Source organism: Mastomys coucha, unplaced genomic scaffold, assembly GCF_008632895.1.
Source record: "Mastomys coucha isolate ucsf_1 unplaced genomic scaffold, UCSF_Mcou_1 pScaffold3, whole genome shotgun sequence".
Lineage (NCBI taxonomy): Eukaryota > Metazoa > Chordata > Mammalia > Rodentia > Muridae > Mastomys > Mastomys coucha.
In genome coordinates, this window is record NW_022196909.1 from 18,341,060 (window position 1) to 18,361,210 (window position 20,151).

The 20,151-nt window shown below is 37.4% G+C and overlaps 2 protein-coding genes across 9 annotated transcripts in view; one reads left to right on the plus strand and one right to left on the minus strand.

Annotated features, from left to right (window-relative positions):
• Window positions 1-4,053, minus strand: part of Pln (phospholamban) — a 6,797-nt gene extending 2,744 nt beyond the window's left edge. The window contains exon 1 of the mRNA XM_031348117.1: window positions 3,865-4,053. The gene's annotated coding sequence lies outside the window, so the exon portion shown is untranslated. The remainder of the gene's footprint in view (window positions 1-3,864) is intronic.
• The window catches only part of Cep85l (centrosomal protein 85 like), a 189,933-nt gene that overhangs the window by 130,108 nt on the left and 39,674 nt on the right, over window positions 1-20,151 (plus strand). For all 8 annotated transcript variants that reach the window (XM_031348111.1, XM_031348108.1, XM_031348109.1 and 5 more), the window contains one exon: window positions 19,524-19,645. In XM_031348111.1, coding sequence (XP_031203971.1) covers window positions 19,524-19,645 — 122 coding nt within the window. The remainder of the gene's footprint in view (window positions 1-19,523; window positions 19,646-20,151) is intronic.

The following is a 20,151-nucleotide window of genomic DNA, read 5'->3' on the forward strand; positions in this document are numbered from 1 at the left end:
AAAAAAAAAAAAAAACCATATCTTTTGTTAGGAACCTGGGGGTAGAAGTCACCTGTATGAAACCCTGCAGGAGTCCTGAACTTTGTCTGCAGTGAACCTACTTCAAAAATATGTTAGATCAACCTGTTTAGCTTAAGAAAGCTCACTGTGATAGAGTTCCTTTAAGACTGCCAAATTGTAAACTAGCAAGTTCCTTTGTTCCCCACTTTGTTGTATAGACTCAAGCTTCAGGGCCTCTTAACCTGCTTCTACGTGGTTGTGGTAAAAATCGTGTAAACTGAATGAAATGGGACAAATTAAAAAATTTGGTTTAAAAATTTCCTTCTGAAATTAGCTCATGGGGATTGATGTTTTGTCTGTAGGTTTATTTTTATTGGTGTATATTTATTTTCCATGTGAAATTAAACATACTTGTTTGAATTAACATAGCCCTGATTTTGGACTGTGTAGTCTAGGCTGGTCTTATACCTACTGTGTGTCACATTGGTTAATCTTGAACTCCGCAGTCCTGCTTTAGCCTGGGATTACAAGTGTGTGCCACCATGAAAATGACTTTAGCCTCATACTGAAGCTTCAGAGTCTATATGTTTTAAAAAAGAGGATGTAGGGAGACAGTATTGGGGAAGTTCTAAGGAAAATTAAGTGGTACTTAGCAAATAAACCCCTGCTAATATAGTGGAGTGATTCACTCAGCTCATCGAAAGCCCTGAAGATGAAGTGCATGCTCTAAAACACTAGAGGTCCTCAGCTGACTGTGAGCTCTACTGAGGGGGCAGAGCACACACACACACACACACACACACACACACACACACACACACACACACACTCACAGGCTTTATTTTCATGTGTTTATTTGGTAATGCATGCTTCAGAATTGTGTTGGGTAAGGGAACTGAAGTACTACACACTCTTGGTACGTCCAAAGAAACTCCTGCTTATCAGCCATGCTGCTGCAATTTAGAAAGATTATGTTCTTCATTCCCAACTCTAAATTTTCACTTTTGTTGGTCTGATCAATGTGTGAATTCCTATATTAGATGAAAATTATTTCCATAGTGTAGATAACAATGCAAGATTCTTTGCTTCAGGAACCTTGAAAGCAGTGACCGTGGGTAGTTTGTAAATGGCAGAGTGAGCAGGTACGAAGTGAAGTTGATGGCGTGTAGGGATGGAATAGAGTATTGACGACTTTGTTCAGAGTTATGGGAAAATTAATCTGAGTTTTAGATAACAAGCTTAAATGAATTAGAGGTATATTTTATTATCAATGGAGCAAGCTAAATAATTGGATATTTTAATTTGATTGATTGTGGTATGTTAATGTCTGTGTGATTATTTTGAACTTTGCTGACTAGAACTTACTGCTTGAAAGCTAAAGACGTAACTTTTTATGCCTGACTCTGACTCTTAAATGAAACAGAGGAATGCTTTTAAGTTAGCAGCAGTTTGCACCCTCATTTCTCCTTAAAGTGACCATTTACAGCATGTAGCATTTGCTTTTCTGTACCTTGGTCAGGATGGTGATGTAGCTTAACCATGCTAATCACTGAATGGAATCAGACATGCAAATGGCCTCTCCTGCAAGGTCTTGGATTTGCACGGAGCTCTGTGAACTTCACAGAGCTCACTTGTTTTAAAATCTGTTTTCTCAATTATGATGTAGAGATGCAGTTCCAAGCACAGAAAGGGTTAAGAGGGAGTTGTGGTGTGTAAGTGCACTTAGGAAATTGTTCTTCAGAAAAAGCATGCTTGCGCTATCTAATTTATAGGGGTGATTTATACTTTAATCATTCTCACTTAATGTTTTAATATATAATTTAAATTATATAGCCAGTGCAAATATTATATCTTAATAAATTGGTGAGAATAAGAAACAATATTTGTTAATAATGACCCAAATGCAACAATTTTTCTTTTATGTCTACTAAAATATTGTTAAAAATAATTTTGATTTGATTTAGGAAATGATGTTGACCTTTTGTTTACCTTTTGGTAAATAAAATCATCTCATTTTTTCCCATGTTAAAAGCATATTTCATAATTTGTATATCTTTTATATTTCTTCATTGATTTTATCACACTTTTTTGTGGTTGGTTTTAAAGCATGTACCTTTACAAACGAAATCCTTCAATGTCACAATAAAGCTGTGTAGAAACACGTGGTTCAAACATATCTGGCACTGTGCTTTATATTGAAAATTGTAACTACAGGCAACTACTATGCCATCATCCTCTTAACCTGCTAAAGATGCTTTAATAGCAGAATTTATATTTTTTCTAGTTGTTTACTTTTTTGTAACAAATTGTGATATAAGGAAATTCTGGTGGAAAGACACTTATTACCTTCCTCCTACTCCACTGAAAAGCCTTTGCACACACTGTTGAAGTCTGAGAATGTTAACTTGATAGGCATTAAGGTAAACGTGCAGGGAGCAGGGAGATGGCCCAGCAGGTAAGGCATGTGCTGCCAAGCTGATGACCAAGCTTGGTTCCTGAATCCCACATGCTGGGAGAAAAAAACTGACTCCTACAAAAGCCTCTGACCTTCACACACATGCAGTGGCTCACTCTCTCTCTTCTCCATTCCCCCCTCTCTCACACAGTAGATAGATAAATAAAAAGGTAAAACATTGCAGAAATACGCCAAATCAGCTTGGCACCAAGTGTCATTTGTATAATATCAAAGAAAGTATATTTTTTAGGGTTACAAAATTATTGAGAGACCAGTTAGGGTTTTTTGGAGTTAGAGCACATACTAGAAATGTTTTTACGTGACAAGAATGCTGCGTAGAAGACAGCTGTGTTTGTCATAAGCAGCAGAGTTAGAATTACAGGAATTGAGAGTTATAGAGGTAAGTTTTATTTAGCATTTAAGTATGATAGGAATATAAATAGTAAAATGAAAATCTGTTTATTTTCTATATGATCTAATAGATTTAAGATTGAGAAAACATTTTATTTAGTAGATTGAAATTTGTAACAATTTGGCAATAATAGTTTTTGTTGCATATCCATTCCTGGATATTTTATTTTACTTCTAAATTCACAGCAGGAAACTTAAGAATGCTGGAGAATAAACACTTGATAAATGTATTCTGTTGTTAGAGGAATATACACTTATCAAATTTCTTTAGAATATGCCAAAATGCCCTTTTTATTTTTAAAACTGTTGAATTAATTTTCTTTCACTTAAAAAAGACTTGTTTGTTTTAAAAATATGTAACTTGTTCTTTATAGCATCAAATTAAAACAAGCCATTCTCTTTATTAAAATAAAAGTTCTAGAAGTGTTTAAAAGTTGACTGGAATTTCAGAGAGTAATAGTCTTCAAGAGCATTTGAAACGTAGTTCCTATTAACTGTTCTTAAAAATCTTTTTTATTGTATCACCTTAGGAACTACTGTCACATCATTAAGTAAGTGTACTCACAGTGTGCATGCCCCACAGTTATAAATAAGCTGAAAATAAGCTGTGCCCCCAGCTGTAAATAAGTGGCCATGTCCTGCGCTCTGTTTCAACAAGCAACACATGGCAAATGAAACCATTGCTCTTGTATGAAAATTAATTTACCTCTACTACATAAATGCTAATATAATGGGGGATTAAATTGGGAGTTCTTATGTGAAAAACCAAAATAACTAGTAAAAAAATTAAAGGTGAATAGAATCTCTTTTAAAGTTGTTTAATTTTCACTGTCAGTAAATGAGTAAGAATTTATTTAGAAATTAAGCATTTTGTCATAGCAGGTTCTTTTATTATGTACCTTTGATTTGGAATTTAGGAGTTAGAATTCTTTTAAGCGTTTATTAAGATTGAATATCATAAAGTAAGAATATCCAAAGTTAGTGATATCATGTCTTACCTTGGCTTCTGTGATCGTCACAATGCAGAGTATTAAGTTGTATGAAGTCTTATGGGAGCTTTGCTGGGCAGTTTTCTTTTCCCAGGTTTATGGGAATAGTTGCAGTAGGTGGAGGAGAACAAGTATTCTAGGGAGGTCTTATGACATCACATAGGAATTCTAACATGTGATTGGTTAGCCTTGTTCTTATCACAACCAAACATTAGAACTTATCTTACTTTAGGTTTGGAAATGTCATTAACACTTTGTGCTTCACTTTTAGTTTTTAATTTAAAAACGTGTATAACATATCTGAGAATAAAGGAAGTTTGAAGATACAGCTTTATTGTAGGTAGCTTTCCTTAAAGGGCTATACATCTTCAGACTTGGAGATAATGACATACTGCTGTTGGAGTGGAAGAGCTAAAATAGTTGTGAAGGAATGCAGGTAGCTTGGGAGAGGCAGGGTTCATGGGGCTGCCTTTGCAGAGCCTTGCTTGTCAGAGGAGCAGTCTCAGGTGGTATCTGATGCCTTCCCCTGTCTTATTATGTCTGTGCTTCATATCTGTCTAGGTAAGAGAATGTGTATGAGAGGACTAGGTTAATAATTACTTTGCATTTGAAAAAGAAAAAAAATATAATTAGAGGAGGAACAAATACATTTAACTTATTTTTTCTTCAGTTAAGATTTTAACCAATGTTCTTATGAAAGATTCCATATTTCAGTAGGCATGTATTATCCCCAGAAAGATGCATTTTATAATTTAAGGACTTAAGGCTTTTTTATAGCTACATTTTATTACCACAAAAACTGAATAGATTTTTAGTAAGCTGATAGTGTCAAGAGTAGTTTTTCTAGAAAAAAAAGAGCTGCAGGTTCCTGTCAGTTGTATGGCAATGAGACCAGGTTTCCAAGTGATGAAACTTAAGTGTTGAGTATTTCTGGAAGTTTTTGACTTAATGTAGCATTTTTTTTTTTTTTTGTCTGAAATGTGAGAAAAATTTTAGAAAGTCGAATGCCACCAAAGAAGGTCTGGACTGGCTTTGACTAGAACTGCATCATGCTGCAGAGCCGAGCATTCATGCTGTCTCCTGCCATGCATGCTTCACTGTTTCTATATTACACATGTATGTAAATCAGCACATGCACTGATCCTGATTTTTCAGTTTCACTGTTTAGTTTTAGAGAACCTATGTGTAATTCTTAAAGTGTGTATAGCCGAGTAAACTCAGCTTCCCTCTCTTTCCTGTGGGTAAGAAAAATGTGTGACTGCAGCTGCTCATGTGTCCTTAAATGGATATGATCTTGCTTTCTTACAAAGCAAGATGAAACCCTTCTCTTGAGCAGATCTCTTGTTGCTTAAAATCTTAGCTAAAACCAACTAAAAAATATTTTATCAAAGAAAGTTTTATAAATATTATTTAGGGACATATTGACCATGTAAAAGTAAAGTGCAGACTATGTTCTTGCCAAAAACATCTGTGTTTGGTACTTTGCTCTGTGCCTTACAACAGTTTTCTTTGTCTTTATATGATTAAAAAAATCACATTATCAGTTATATAACTGCTAGTAATATGAAACCTTAGAAAGTGCAGTGGCTTATAGTAGCTTATCAAAGGTGACAGGTGGGAAAGAGCAGAGGAGGTCTAGTATGGAGCAGAGTTTAGATTATAACTCATGGGACATTTGACATATTCGAGGGCAGAGCCAACATTTGGACTTTGCTCTCATACAACTGCATATATTAATACATGAGTTCTGAAGATAGTTAATTATTCAGGGCTGTAACTATTTTTCCAAAGTTTGCTTTGTATGCCAAATACATCTATTTATTTGAAAATGAAGCTTAGGAAAAACAGAATTGATAATTCTTGGTTGGAGAAGGCTAAGGAATTGCTGCAGACTCACATAACTTACTTATTTTACATGTTTGCAAGTTGATTTTTAAAATACACATGGCACAAACCCACACCCTAGGGAGGGACTATGGAGTTCTGATGTTGAAAACTGGAATCTAAGTTACATTCTGTAGGTGTGTATGAGAATCAGGATCCTTTAGGTTTGCCTTTTTTGGGAGTTAGCTGGCCTGGTCATGATGACTCCTATGGAGTTTTAGGAGTTAGGTCTGTTTTACCAAGCTTCTGTAAACACAGATTGTTTAGTAGAAACATTGGTTAGTTATTGAGTGTTGCTGAAAACCTGCTCCACTTAAGTCTTGGAAAACTTGTACAAGTATTTGTCAGTCTTCATTTGGAATCGCTTATCACTGGAGTCCACTTTGGGCACATGACACAAAGAATGGTGTTGAATGGTGTTGCAGCTGAGGGTTAGCAGCAAGAAGTGTGCACAGTGAAGGTTCCAGAGTGCGACAAGTTATCCGTTTCATGTTAGTGCTCAATGTCCTTTGCCTTCAGAAAGTGAACTGGTGACATGGCCATGAATAGCCTCAGCTCAGGCTGTTGAACATGCTGTGGAAACAGCTATTTGTTATTTTTACTAAGCTCTCAGTGAAATGTTTGTTTATTCAGTTTTGTTTGTTTTCTGCAGAGCATGCAGATTTATTACGGGAAAGTGAGAAAAACTCCCAACAGTGGGAGGAGCCGAAGCAAGGAAAGCCGTGTATACAAATTTGACTGTAGACCATAAGCTACTGAAATGCTAGCAGTGGATTTGGCTCTTGCTGTAGGAACTGCAGATGATGTTATAAGGTTTAGTGTCAGAATCTGTGGTTTCTCCATCCGTGGATCCAACCAACAGCAAAGAGAAAATAATTCAGACAAGTTGCATTCTGATTGTGTACAGACCCACTCTTATTATTCCATAAATAAAATTTGATATTTACTTACATGCAGTTTCTATTCAGTGTTTGTCATGTAGAAGACATTTACAGTATATAGGAGGATATGGATATGCTTTGTGCAAATAGTGTTTCGTTTTTATAAGTGACTTGAGCATTTGCAGATTCTGGCATTCAAATTAGGATCTGGAACTAACCAAAGACACCAGAGGAAATCTGTCATGGCAACTTGAGACTTTCTGAAGTACTGCAGTTATCACTGTTTTGAAATTGCCATAATTAGACCTGCTAATATTACTTAATGTATTAGTCGAGGTGTGCATACCTGTTCCCTAGATCGTTGGAGGTAGCAGCAGGCGAGAATGAGTTTCAGGGTTATCCTTAGCTATGCAGTAAACCCAAGGCAGCCTGGGCTACATAAAGCTCTGTCACAAAAATCCAAAAGTGTCATGATGAAAAAGTGTAATGCACCAACAAGGCACATGTATTACTATGTCACAGCATTAATTTTAAAGAACAGTAATTTGACTATAACTTGATTTTTTTCCAATCCCACACATTTTACCTTTTAGATGACTAGTTTTTACTTGATAGAGTTATGGCAGAGATAGTACAGTGTTTCTATGTACTCTCCATTCAGCTTCTCATGTTAGCGTTCTCCATTAGTATGGTCTGTCTATTTCAACAATTGTCCAGATGCTACCAAGGACTTTTAGTAATGTCATTGCTTGATTTGGATTTCTCATTTTTTCCCCTAATGTCTTTCTCTCTTTTTAAAAAGTGACATTTAGTAATCATGTTTCTTTTCTGCATACTTGGTTCTAACAACATCTCCAAACTTCCTGCTTAAATGATCCTGGTAGTTTTGAAGAATGATAAGATATTTAGTAGTGTCTCCCTAGGTCGTGATTGTCTGATGTTTCTCTCATGGTTAAGCTGGTTTCTGTGTTTCTGGTATGAAGGTTAGAGGAGGTAAGAGCGCTTCATTGTGCTCTCTAGCAAGGCTCTGTTAAGCTGACATAATGATCACTGTTGTCAACCTTGATCATCTGCAGAAATGTAGGCCTTTTTAGGGTTCTTCCCAGTCTTGCAGAACTGTCCTTTGGAAGTCTAAGAGTACAGGCTGCTTTTCCTCTCTCATTGCTGTGTTCATGACTGAGGCTGTTAAGACAAAAGGCAGGTTAACAAAGAAAGCCATACACTTTTAAGTTTTACATATATGGCCCAAAGAAACAGATAAGCTTGTGGGGTTTTTGGTTTTGATTTTTTTAAAGTTGGGTTCAGTGAAAATAGTAGGTAGTAATGGAGAAGTATGATTGAATAACAGGAGTGTGATCTTGTAAGCATCCATGTGAGGGAACTTAGCAGGGCAAATCTGTTTACATTCCTCCCTGGGTGTCTTGATCCTGCAGGTATGCACTGCCATGCCAGGCACATTTTGTAATTTCTATAGGCAGACCTATTTATGGTCATTTCAAAGTAGTGATAAATGAAATATTTCTAGGCATCTGTGAGAGTATAATATTGGTCTCTTTCATTTGGACATAGGGAGCACACCCCCAGTGAGGTCTGTTTGAGGGGTGAGGGTGGAGAAGTATCAGGTGACTTTCCTAGGTTGCTCATTTTGCTTCAGGGTTAAGGCAAGAGAAAGAAGGCAAAAGTGGCTTCCTGCTGGCACTTTGTTTCACATGCCAAGATGCAGTGTGCCCCAAACCCTATCAAAAGGAATCCGTTCTATACTAACTATACTGTGTTGCACTACTGAAGTGTGGACTAGCTGTAGAATTATTTAGAATTCTGTATATTTTGTTTTATGTGTGTAAAAACATTCTGAGAACAAAGCATTAGGATTCAGCACTTTATAAAAAGGATCTGTGCGTCACAAAATGGTATAATTCTTGTGAAGGTGCGTTTCTGTGGCTGAGACGTTCCTGTTGAGTTTTTTAGCAGGTTGACATTAAACATTTTAGCCTTGTCTTTTTGGCCTTACCTGCTTTGTCCTGCCTGTTATCACATTCCTCTGGGTCTTGTGCTCTGACTCTGTGCAGCTCTCCATGACCCCGTGGACAGGTTACTGTTCTATTTTAAGCCAGGGTACTTTTTGTAGGAATGTCCCATCAGACTCAGAGTGCTTCCTTGATCTGTCTGGGAAGCTTTCCTGCCCTTTACTAAACCATTGTACATTACCCCTGTTGGTGTCTGTTAGTTTATCTGCTAGACTAACTGCAAGATCTCTGAGAGCCAGTTCATGAACTCATTTTATTTGCCACTTATTCCTTTTTCTTTACTTGTTTTAGAGAAATAGTTCCTCTTGTATATCCCAGGCTAGCCTCAAATAGTTCTCTTCTCCAGCCTCCCTAGTTCTGGGCTCCCAGGTGTATGCAGGTGTTGTTTATTTTTTATAGTACAATTATCTGGTGTATAACTGGCCTGCAATGATTTTTAAATTCTTCTTGAATGAAGAATTAAACACATTGGGAAAAATTATCAAATGATTTTGAGTTACCAAATATTAGAGAAACCCTCTTTTAATGTTCACTTAGAGAAAAAGAATATAAATAATTAAGACACATAGAATTGTAGACTAATCAAAAATGTATGTTGTTATTATTTAAAAGCAAGAAAGACCATATTAAAAATAAATCCTGACTTATATTTTATTTTTAAATTAAGGGTTTTTTGTTTTGTTTTGTTTTGTTTTTGTTTTTCGAGACTGGGTTTCTCTGTGTAGCCCTGGCTGTCCTGGAACTCACTCTGTAGACCAGGCTGGCCTTGAACTCAGAAATCCGCCTGCCTCTGCCTCCCAAGTGCTGGGATTAAAGGCATGTGCCACCACTGCCTGGCTTTATTTTTAAATTAAGAATGTTATTTTCTTTCTTCAGTGGATTTGCAATATTTCCTGGTACATTACATTTAACATTGTCTCTCTCTCACACACACATAGTTTTATTTATACAGTGTTTAAATTTAGCTTTAATTTGAATATACATTTTACTTGAACAAAAGCATGGTATCTACCTGTCTGTAAGTCCAGCGCTTACAAGGCTGTAGGAAGAGGATCTTGAGTTGGAGGCCATCCTGGCCTACTAAAGGGAACTGTTACAAAAGGTTACAGAAAAGCAGATAGGCCCTTTCTCACAAACCCCAAAGCACTAATGTTAACAGTAACCTTTAGGTAGCATTCCAATCTTGCTATGTTTTTCTAACTCCTTACTCAGAGAAATGCTTACTTTGGGTTTATTGAATTTACTTCTTTGTGTTCACCCTTAGGTATACTTTACAAATATTTATTTATTGTGTGTGTTTATACACACAAATAGCATACTCTTGTATGTGTTAAGATCATATGGCATATGGCTTCTGGGAATTGAACTCAGCTTATCAGGTTTGATGGTAAGCGTCTTTATTTTCTGACTATCTTGCTGGTCACTGTGCATACTTTTCAGTTTGTGTGCTTCCTAAAAGGATTTTTTAAACTTATCTTCTTGTAAAGTACATTATCATTTTTATAGTTCTTAACATTGAGTATGGTGTGTGTGTGTGTGTGTGTGTGTGTGTGTGTGTGTGTAAGACACTGAATGTTTAAAGTACAATAGTAGAGGGGAAGGAAAATCAGTTTTTCTGGAAACATTTTGACAAGAAATTAGGATAACAAGTGGTGATTAAATTTAAGCAATTTAAATTTTTAACAAGTATCTCAAAGTTGTGGTTTGTTTTTTTTTTTTTTGTAGGTTAGATATCCCCTGGGGGGTTATCTAACTCCTGAGCAGCCTTCTTTATTAAGTGTTTGAGAATTACTGCCTCAATATTGAAGACTGAGAAAATTAAAGAAGAAAAAACTGAGAAAACATTTAAGCAGTATTTTAAGTGTGATCTGAGCCTAGGAGGACAGGAAGTCTTTCTGATAATAGAGAAGACAGGCTAGGAGTTCTTCACTGCGAACAGCTCACTAGAGTGTAGCTGTAAGGTTTGCTGAGAGCTCTGTGTTCACCTTTAGAGTCAATTTGCCAGATACCTAAAGGCCCAGACCTTTAGTTTTTCTCAACTATCCATCAATTCTAGGCAGATTATCTATTTTCTTATTAAGTATTACATACAGAGTGTATTGACATTAAGACAAGATAAACAGTTTATCAAGAAGGTTTGTGTAGTTGTGCACCAATCTGTAAATATATTTTGTTAATTTTTGAGTCTGTATTTTACTTACAGTATTTCTCTCCTCAAACCCTCCATATACATATGTTATATACACATACACATATACATATGTACACATATATATTCCTAAATAATCCCTACTTGGATCATGTGATGTCACTTGTATATATGTTTTCAGGCACTGCACTGCTTTTTGGTGTGTTCTTCCCTGGGAAGGCCACCTCTCCTGTTCTGAGCTTTCCGCAGTTGCCTGTAGATTGTTATATGGGGTTGAGGCCTCGTGGGCTTCTCCCTGTCCAGTTTGTTGTTGTTTTTGAGACAGGGTTTCTTTGTGAGGCCTTGGCTGTTCTGGAACTTGCTCTGTAGACCAGGCTCTCCTTGAACTCACAGAGATCTGGCAGCCTCTGCCTCCTTAGTACTGTGATTAAAGGTGTGTGCCACCACTGCCTGGAGAGAAACTCATTCTCATAGCAAACTCTGTGATCTTCTCTGGCCTTATAGTCTTTCTGCCCTTTCTTCTGGGATGTTCATTGACCCCTAGGCATCGGAATGTTTTGTAGAAGTCTCTATTGGGCTGAGGTGCTGTAACTCTGTACTTTGACCGGCTGTGACTTTCTATAGTGGTCTCCATCTGCTGCAGTGGTCTTCACTGCTGAGAGGGGAAGAGCAGACTTCCCTTCGGGTATGAGGACAGATGTGTATAGATTGTTGTCTGGTATAATGCTGGTTTAGTAGGTTGGTGCTTGGAGATTCTCTTCCAATAACCACGCTTTCACTATCACTACAATGCCCAGTACTCAATTTGTAAAATGTATTAAATGAATCCTAAGTGGTAGAAACACTATAGTCCACTATGTGTTTTCGAGGAACAAGTCCATTAGTATAATATGTCAGCAAAATATTTAATATGTGGAAGTTAACTGCACCAGAGTAAATTAACACTCAGGAGAATGAGGAAGTTCAGACTTAGGCATCATATGAGGAAAGAAATAGTGTCCCCTGTGGTTCATAGAACTGCAGGAGAGGACAGTGCCAGTGCCAACAATCACTCCACTAGAAACCTCATGGTCAAATGAAAAAAGTTACAAACCAGGACAGAAATCAGAGGTAAGGACGCCTGCCCCATTTTCAGTCCTGTGGATTAACTAAAAGGATCAATTTGTTTTTCTGAACCTTTGCCATTTCCTTCAGCCTCCTTCTGCTCATAAAGCCCACCTCTACTCAGCACCAGGACATTTCTGTTTTTGCAGAGGGATTGCTGCCTGATATATGAATCACCCACAGTGTTCAAGCCAATTAAGATAACTGAACCCAGTGTATTGGCAGCTTTATTTTGACATTGCACTTATGTCAAAATGAGAACAGATTAGAGATGGAATACATTTGGAATCTCAGATTCTTGGGACTACTAAGGAGAAAGGAAACAGGTTATTTAAAGTCTCTGGGCCTTCATGCTTACTCCTTCCCTACAATTTATCTTTTAAGAGATTACTTGTTGATGGCAAATAGTATAGCAGAAATCCAATAGTTCCAAACAAAGAAGATGGAAAACAAAAGACAATCTAGTAATTTATGTGCTTCTATTAAAAAAAAAAGTTCATAACCCTGCTAAGGCTATGTGAACACAGATGAGTACATGATGATCTATGGTTTCTAGTGAATGGTGACTAAAAGAAGCAGCAAGGGTTTCTTTAACAAAATCAGTGAGAATGTCATATGTAAAGAGTGAGCGCAAGGGTTGGCACAATGAGCTCAACATTTGTAAGGATATGCTAAATGTCACTCAACTGTGACTTCAGTGTACAAGAGCAGCATCCTGATCTACAGAATTTTGATGCAATTTTGAATGCCTGAAGACTGCTTTTCTTTAATTTGTTCTATCTGTTTCATGTGATTTGCTTCCTTGTATCCCTGTTTGGTCTTTCCAATGGGGTCTAGTGTTGGAGTACAGTCTAACAGTTGTCTCGCGGGTGTCATAGTAACATGCTGCTTTGTGCTGTGGCTGTGTGTCACTAGGCGCCTCTTAATAGTATTGTCAATTGCCATTCTTATCTTTCTTCTTTCTCAGCTCCTTACATTTATGGGGTTTGGGGAGTAAATCTTGCTGTACTCTAGTGTTTTTATAAATAATTAAGGATCAGATGTTCTGATTACACTAAGCAGCTTGAAAATAAAGTTCTATTTAAAAGTTGATTTTAAAATAAACATGCAAATTTCACAAAAATTGATTTGTAATTTATTTTTATGATCAACATCCTGGTTACTAGTCCAAGACACTGTCCTACATATAAAATAAAATAAGAAAATCTCTGCCTTCATATTCCTTAAAAACAATAAAAACCCTCCAAATTATTTGTTTATTGAAGTTTTCTTAGTATGAAGAAGTTTTCTTAGTTTGAAGAAGTTTTTCTTTGTATGCTTGGATATTTTATGTGATTATATATTAAACACATAAATTTCAATGACATTTTAGTATGGAAACATTTGCAAACATTAAATGTATTGTAATGAATTGAATTAGTCAATCACTAAATATTAAGAACTCTTTTTTCCCCCTCAGAAACCATAAACTGAATATAAATTAACAGATCAGTCTATCTCTTGGCTTTGTAATTTTTATAGCTAAATGTTAGTTTATATGTTGATAATCAGGTTTTAAATGAGTTTGACTTATATTTAAAATCTAGCTTAGTATTCAAAAGTTAGTCTAGTAGCTTTGGAGATATTTCTATGTTTGAGAAAAAGGTAAATATTAGACTGCAGTATGGTCTCAGTATATAGGCCAGGCTCATTTTAGACTCCTCCTCCTCCTCCGTCAGCCTCTCTAGTGGTGGGATTCCAGGTATAGGCCGCCAAGACTGGCTTGGAATAATTTTTATATGGCATTTTCAATATATAGAAGAAACTAAACATCTTTGATTGCAATACTAGAATGCAACCAATATGTGGATAGTCATGAAAGCTAGATAATCATTTGACACAGCAAAAAAGCATCATTAATAGTTCTGTTTAATATATTTTTGATATAATTTTTTTTGTTTTTTTTTTTTTGGTATTTCGAGACAGGGTTTTTCTGTGTAGCCCTGGCTGTCCTGGAACTCACTCTGTAGACCAGGCTGGCCTTGAACTCAGAAATCCGCCTGTCTCTGCCTCCCAAGTGCTGGGATTAAAGGCATGTGCCATCAGCACCCAGTGATAATAGTTTAATGTAGGCATTGTTAAATAAAAATTTTGTTATTTAAGTTTTTTCTTTTGTCTCTTAAATAGTAAAATATGGTGAAAACTTGATGAAAACTTGATGAAAAGATTTTGATAATCTGAGTTTTAATAGAAAATATGTTGCTATTTCTGTTATAGCAAAGATTTAATAGAAGCTGTGTGTATTGCCTGGTATGTTGTGACTCATGTTAAAAAGCCTGTAAAATAGACCCATATTATATTAAATACTTTATTTTGCTAACTTCTGTCCTCCTACCTTTTGAGTGATGGGGGTAGGGTGGGAATGTCTTGTATCATAGGGTAGCCTCAAACTTGCTGTGTTGGTGAGAACCCAGACTGCTCCTCCTGCCTTTGTCTCTCATGTGCTGAGTTTACTGGTATGTGGTATTATACTTTGTATCTATTTCCATTTTATAGTTTAACTCTATTATGATTTATTTCTATGCTGTTAGTGACTTTTGTCCAATTTGATTAATTAGTAGTTGCCTAATATATTAATGAAAGTAAATTAATTAATTTTTGGGGAAAATTCATGATTAACTTTATTTGAAGATATAAATCTTTGTTTATTTAATCTTTTAAGGAAAGTACCTTTTCATTTTGAGTATGTGTGCATGCATATGTGTGCTCAGGTACATACATGTGGCTGTGCATGTGGAGGACAGAGCTTGGTATGGGGTGCCTTTCTCAATCAATTTGTACCTTACTTTTTAAGATAGTGTCTTCACTGAATCTGGAACTCACAGATCCAGCTAAACTGACGTCCAGAAAACTCTCTAGGGAGCCTCCTGTCTCCATCTCCCTAGTCCTGGATGATAGGCATGTACCACTATGCCTGTCATTAAAAAATAGATATATTTTCTTTTCAGTTTTGCGGATGTGTCTGTCTGTGGATATGTGCACATGAGTATAGGAGTATAGGGCCTGAGGAGACCACCAGAAGGTGTTGGATTTACAGGGAATTGGAGTTACAGATGGAGTTCCATGTCTGTGAGCCAGACATGAGTGCTGAGATCTGAGCTTGAGGTCCCTGGAAGAACAACAAGTATTCCTAACCAATTAGTCACTTCTCTGGCACTCTGCCTGGCCTTTTATGTGGATGCTAAAGGTCTGAATTGAGAACCTCCTGATGCATGGCAGGTGCCTAAGCCATCTCCTCAGCCCTTACTGTTGAAGGATGCACCATGCAATCTGTTTTGTGACTACAGTGGTGCCGTGCTCCATATGTATTCATCTTTTCTTTGTTATCATTTATAAAATACATGATGGATTAGCACAGATGAAACCGAGACTGAGTTTTGACAGGAAGCGATGCTTCTTCCTCTAAAACATAGTTGAAGGTAATTTGTTTGTGTAGCGTTACGGTAGGGATAAAAACTTCTAAGGTTTTATTTTCATGCACACATTTTAAAGCTAAGTGTGTATATGTTCATATTCTCCTTACTGTGTTCCCTACTCTTTGTGTAATTCAACACATTTGCATTTTTATTTCAGTAAAGTGTATTAGAATGACAGGAGAGCATCAAAGAGGAAAAATAAATTGAAGAAATAACAGCTGTGGAGCCAGCTGTGGTTGTGTACAGCAGTATAGCTGGCACTTGGGAGGCAAAAGAGGGCGATCAGAAAGTCAAGGTCATCCTTGGCTATACAGTAAGTGTCAGGCCACCCCAGACTACGTGAGACCCCAGTTTAGAAAACCAACCTGACAAATGATCTCCTGACTTTTTAGAACTGCATTTCCTTCGGACAAACGGCTCCTTATGTAATGCAGAGGACTGAGGTCTCGGGGTCACTCTGACTGCAGGAGGTGACTAATGACACTACCAAAAGTGTGCTTTGGCCTTTATTTTGTTAAAAGATGTGGCATGTACTGCACAGGTAATATAGGCATGGTTCAGTTTCTACTAAATTCATAATTCTAGTATCCATTTCTTCTTTTTGTAAATAAAAAAGTGTTAAATTTGGTGGTGTTTGTAACGTACTTTCATTTCATTTATTGAGCTTAGTGAGTTTCTTTTGGCTGAGGTATCATTCTTTTACCAAACTGCACTTATAAAGTACTACTTTGGATAGACTATTCTAGGAAACAGGAAGATTTGCTTGGTTGGTTGACGTGTTGTGAGTGATACATGAGCTCAGGGACAAAGGCACATGAAGGAGAGAGATAAGGACCCTAGAGAACTGCAGAGGTGGTGTACTAGCTGGTTCAGTAGCTCTGCGGTATGTGAGTTCAACACTGTCCAGCCAGAGAGTGCTGGGCTATTTTAAGATGCACTAGAGTAAACTTTTATTAAAATCATGTTTGGCAACATTTCATAGCATCTGGGTTTCATCTCAGTAGCATGTTTAGTATTGTTGTAGATATGAGCTGCCCTTATTCAATTAGGAGAAAGGAATTTGTCATTCCCAATGACAAGGGAAAAGAGGAGTGTGTGTGTGTGTGTGTGTGTGTGTCCTGAGTATAAATCTATTTGAATCTAGTTAGGGCCTATACACAGAGAAGCTGTGATTTTTCTTTGCCTCTTGAGCTAGTGTTTTCTTCTCTAATTAGCAAAGAATAATGTATTTTATGTATTTTTAGGTAGAACGTCTAAATGATAGATTTTTTTATGGATTCTTTTATTTCCCTAAATTTGCCGACTATAGAATATGTTTATAACAATGTTTGCTTGTATAAAAACAAACAAACAAACAAAAAGACAAAAAACCTTGCTTGCATTTTCAGAAGCATCATGTTGGTGAGAGGAGTTCTCTTCCTTTCTTGGGCTAGCGGACACACTTCCAAGGCCTTAGGATTGCACTTCCAAGGCCTTAGGATTGCATTTATTTCTCATGTTCCTGTTCAGTGAAGTTTTATTACTTTTGAAATACACAAATTACATATTTATAAATTTGTTATACTCTTGATTACTTCTATTGTCTACAGTCAATAGAAACAAGATACACTATTGAAAAGCTCAGAGAAACAGCATAATAGCAGTATCTTTTTCTATTTTATCAGTAGGTACATTTTTTTTCTTTTTTTTTTTAGTTTTTCTTTTTTTTTTAAAGATTTATTTATTATTTATTTATTATAAGTACACTGTAGCTGTCTTCAGATGCACCAGAAGAGGGCATCAGATCTCATTATGGGTGGTTGTGAGCCACCATGTGGTTGCTGGGATTTGAACTCATGACCTCTAGAAGAACAGTCAGTGCTCTTACCTGCTGAGCCATCTCACCAGCCCCTAGTTTTTCTTTTTTGAGACAGGGTTTCTCTGTATAGCCCCAGCTGTCCTGGAACTCACTCTGTAGACCAGGCTGGCCTTGAACTCAGAAATCCACCTGCCTCTGTTTCCCAAGTGTTGGGATTAAAAGTGTGTGCCACCACCGCTCGGCTCAGTATGTACATTTTGACAAATATGTTTTTATCAAACAATACCTAGGTTCTCTAAATTTCATAAAACTGTGTTTTACTGTCACTATAAATAACTACCACACAGTGGTATCATGGCTAGGTACGATTTTATCTACCAAATTCTTACTGTTTGCAAGTTCTTGAGAAAAAATATACTATTGATGGGATATAGAGGAGGAATACTGTCATAGAAAGTGTATCCTTTTCCATTTTAGAGAGTGGACTATATTTTTTTATTTTTTAATTTCTTCTTTATGAATTAATTAATTTACTTTACATCCAGATTGTAGCTACTTCTCCCTCCTCTTCTCCTAACCCCTCTCTCTTTCCTCCCCTCCTGTATCCTCTCATTCTCCTCAGAAAAAATGAGGCCCCCCCAGGGATATCAACCCAGTTTGGCATATCAAGTTGCAATAGGACTAGGCACATCTTCTCTATTTGTGACTAGGCAAGACAGCCCAGTCAAAGGAAAGGGATACAAAAACAGGCAACAAAGTCAGAGGCAGACCCTGCTTCTGCTATTAGGAGTCCCACATGAAAACTAAGCTGCACAACTGTGACACATGTGCAGAGGGCCTCGGTCCATCCCATGCATACTTTCTTCTTAGTGGTTCAATCTCTGTGAGCTCCTGTGGGCCCAGGTTAGTGGATTCTGTAGGTTTTCTTGCAGTGTGAGGCTCCTTCAATCCTCCCAACCCCTCTTCAATAGGAACCCCAATCTCTGCCTGATGTTTGCCTGTATGTCTCTGAACCTATTTCCATCAGATGTTAGGTGCCTGTCTGCAAGTCTAGGAGAATATGTTTAATAGTGTCAGGGTGGGCTTCCTCTTATGGGTCTCCAGCTGGGCCAGTCATTGGTTGGCCATTCCCTCAGGCTCTATGGTCTTCCTTTGGTTCCACATGAATATGGTTGAGCTGTCAGAGGTGCTCTGGCTTCCTATGGTAGTCCTAAAGAGCAGGCCTTCGAGGAGCCTCTGAAGTAGGGAAGGGGTTGAAAGCAGACCTGGGGCTGGCCAGTCTTTTCAATTACCCTCTCCTGATCACTAGGTAATCCACAAGCAGGTCCCGGTCATCTGTGTAAAAATGATTCCTCTCATTCAACAGGAAAAGAAGATGCCAAGTGCCTGAGAGCACAGAGTAACTTCAAGGTGCTCCAGGCAAGGAAGTTACCTCCAAGCTCAGCTTACCTCTCAGAAATTCCAGTGCTTTGTTCAATGAAAAACTCCTCAGTTCTTAGTCATTAGCACCAGGGCATGTTCTAGACGTGTTTGGCAATATAGTTTGGTGGGGATTCATGAAGCATGATTACAGTGCAAGAGGAATGTTTTACAGTAGTTTACCATCAGTTTTGACATCCTCGGGTTTTGTCCATAGATGATAATGCAGTCTGAAGACTATCTCCATCTTACTTTCTAAAGCACTCAATAAAAGTGCTACTAGCAAAGCTGCCCTCTCCGAGAATCTTGGACATTGCCAAGGTTTAGCTGAAAGTCCTGGCATTGCTCATAGTTAGCATTATTCCCTTTATATATGATTACCCCCATGCCCATATTGTCCATAGATGATAATGCAGTCTGAAGACTATCTCCATCTTACTTTCTAAAGCACTCAATAAAAGTGCTACTAGCAAAGCTGCCCTCTCCGAGAATCGTGGACATTGCTAAGGTTTAGCTGAAAGTCCTGGCACTGCTCATAGTTAGCATTATTCCCTTTATATATGATTACCCCCATACCCATAATTCACATGTACTTCTTAGTCTATCTTCACCCTCCTCAGGAGATTGAGAACACGAAGGAGAGGCTTAGTTTACTGCTTCTAGCTACTAAAGATCTCTCCTATTGTCCTAAATAAGGAAGAAGTGACCAATGAAGACATATTAAGTCAGTCCATCGTTGAGGTCAGGGCAGGAACTCAAGGCTGGAGCCTGGAGGCATAACCATGGTGGGCTTGCTTTGTGTGTCTTTTGTTTTTTATTTTTTAAGTAGGGTTGGGGCAGAGAGGAGAGAGATGTTTGTTTGTTTGTTAATGGAAACCATTGGGAAAATACTGGCTGGTATACAGATATTCCCCTTAGATAGCATACTAAATGTGTAAACTTTTTGTGCAGGTTTTGACTGGATCGTCTCGTCAGAGTTATTCACCTCCTGGCTTACAGGATTTCAGTAAATGGGAATCAGTGCTGAAAATAAAAGAAGGACTTCTGAGGCAGAAGGAAATTGTAATTGATAGGTGAGTCTGCTTTTTAATCACTCAACCGTTTGAGATGATAAAACTTTAGATTAGTGAAACAATTACAGTTGCATCCACCACTTAAAATTTGAAATTACAAACAAATTCATGTCTCATATCTGTCCTCTCCAGTCCCATGGCATGCAAGAGCTATCAGAACTGAAAATAGGTTTATCTGTTTGATTTCTGACATGCTCTACATTTGCTTTAGTGAAGCTCATGTTTAGAAGATATTCTCTGTCCTTTCTTCATATGGTACATTGAACTGTCAGAGCTGCAAGGTAATGTCTTTATATTTGACTTTAGAGACTGTCAGATTTGGAAAGCCACAGTAAAATGATGAGTTCTTTTGATTATCATATATTAGACTTGAGACCACCTAAATGTGAAAAGGATATATTTTAAAATTTACATTGCCTAGAGTAAGAATTACAGAAGTAAGCCGGGCGGTGGTGGCGCATGCCTATAGTCCCAGCACTTGGGAGGCAGAGGCAGGTGGATTTCTG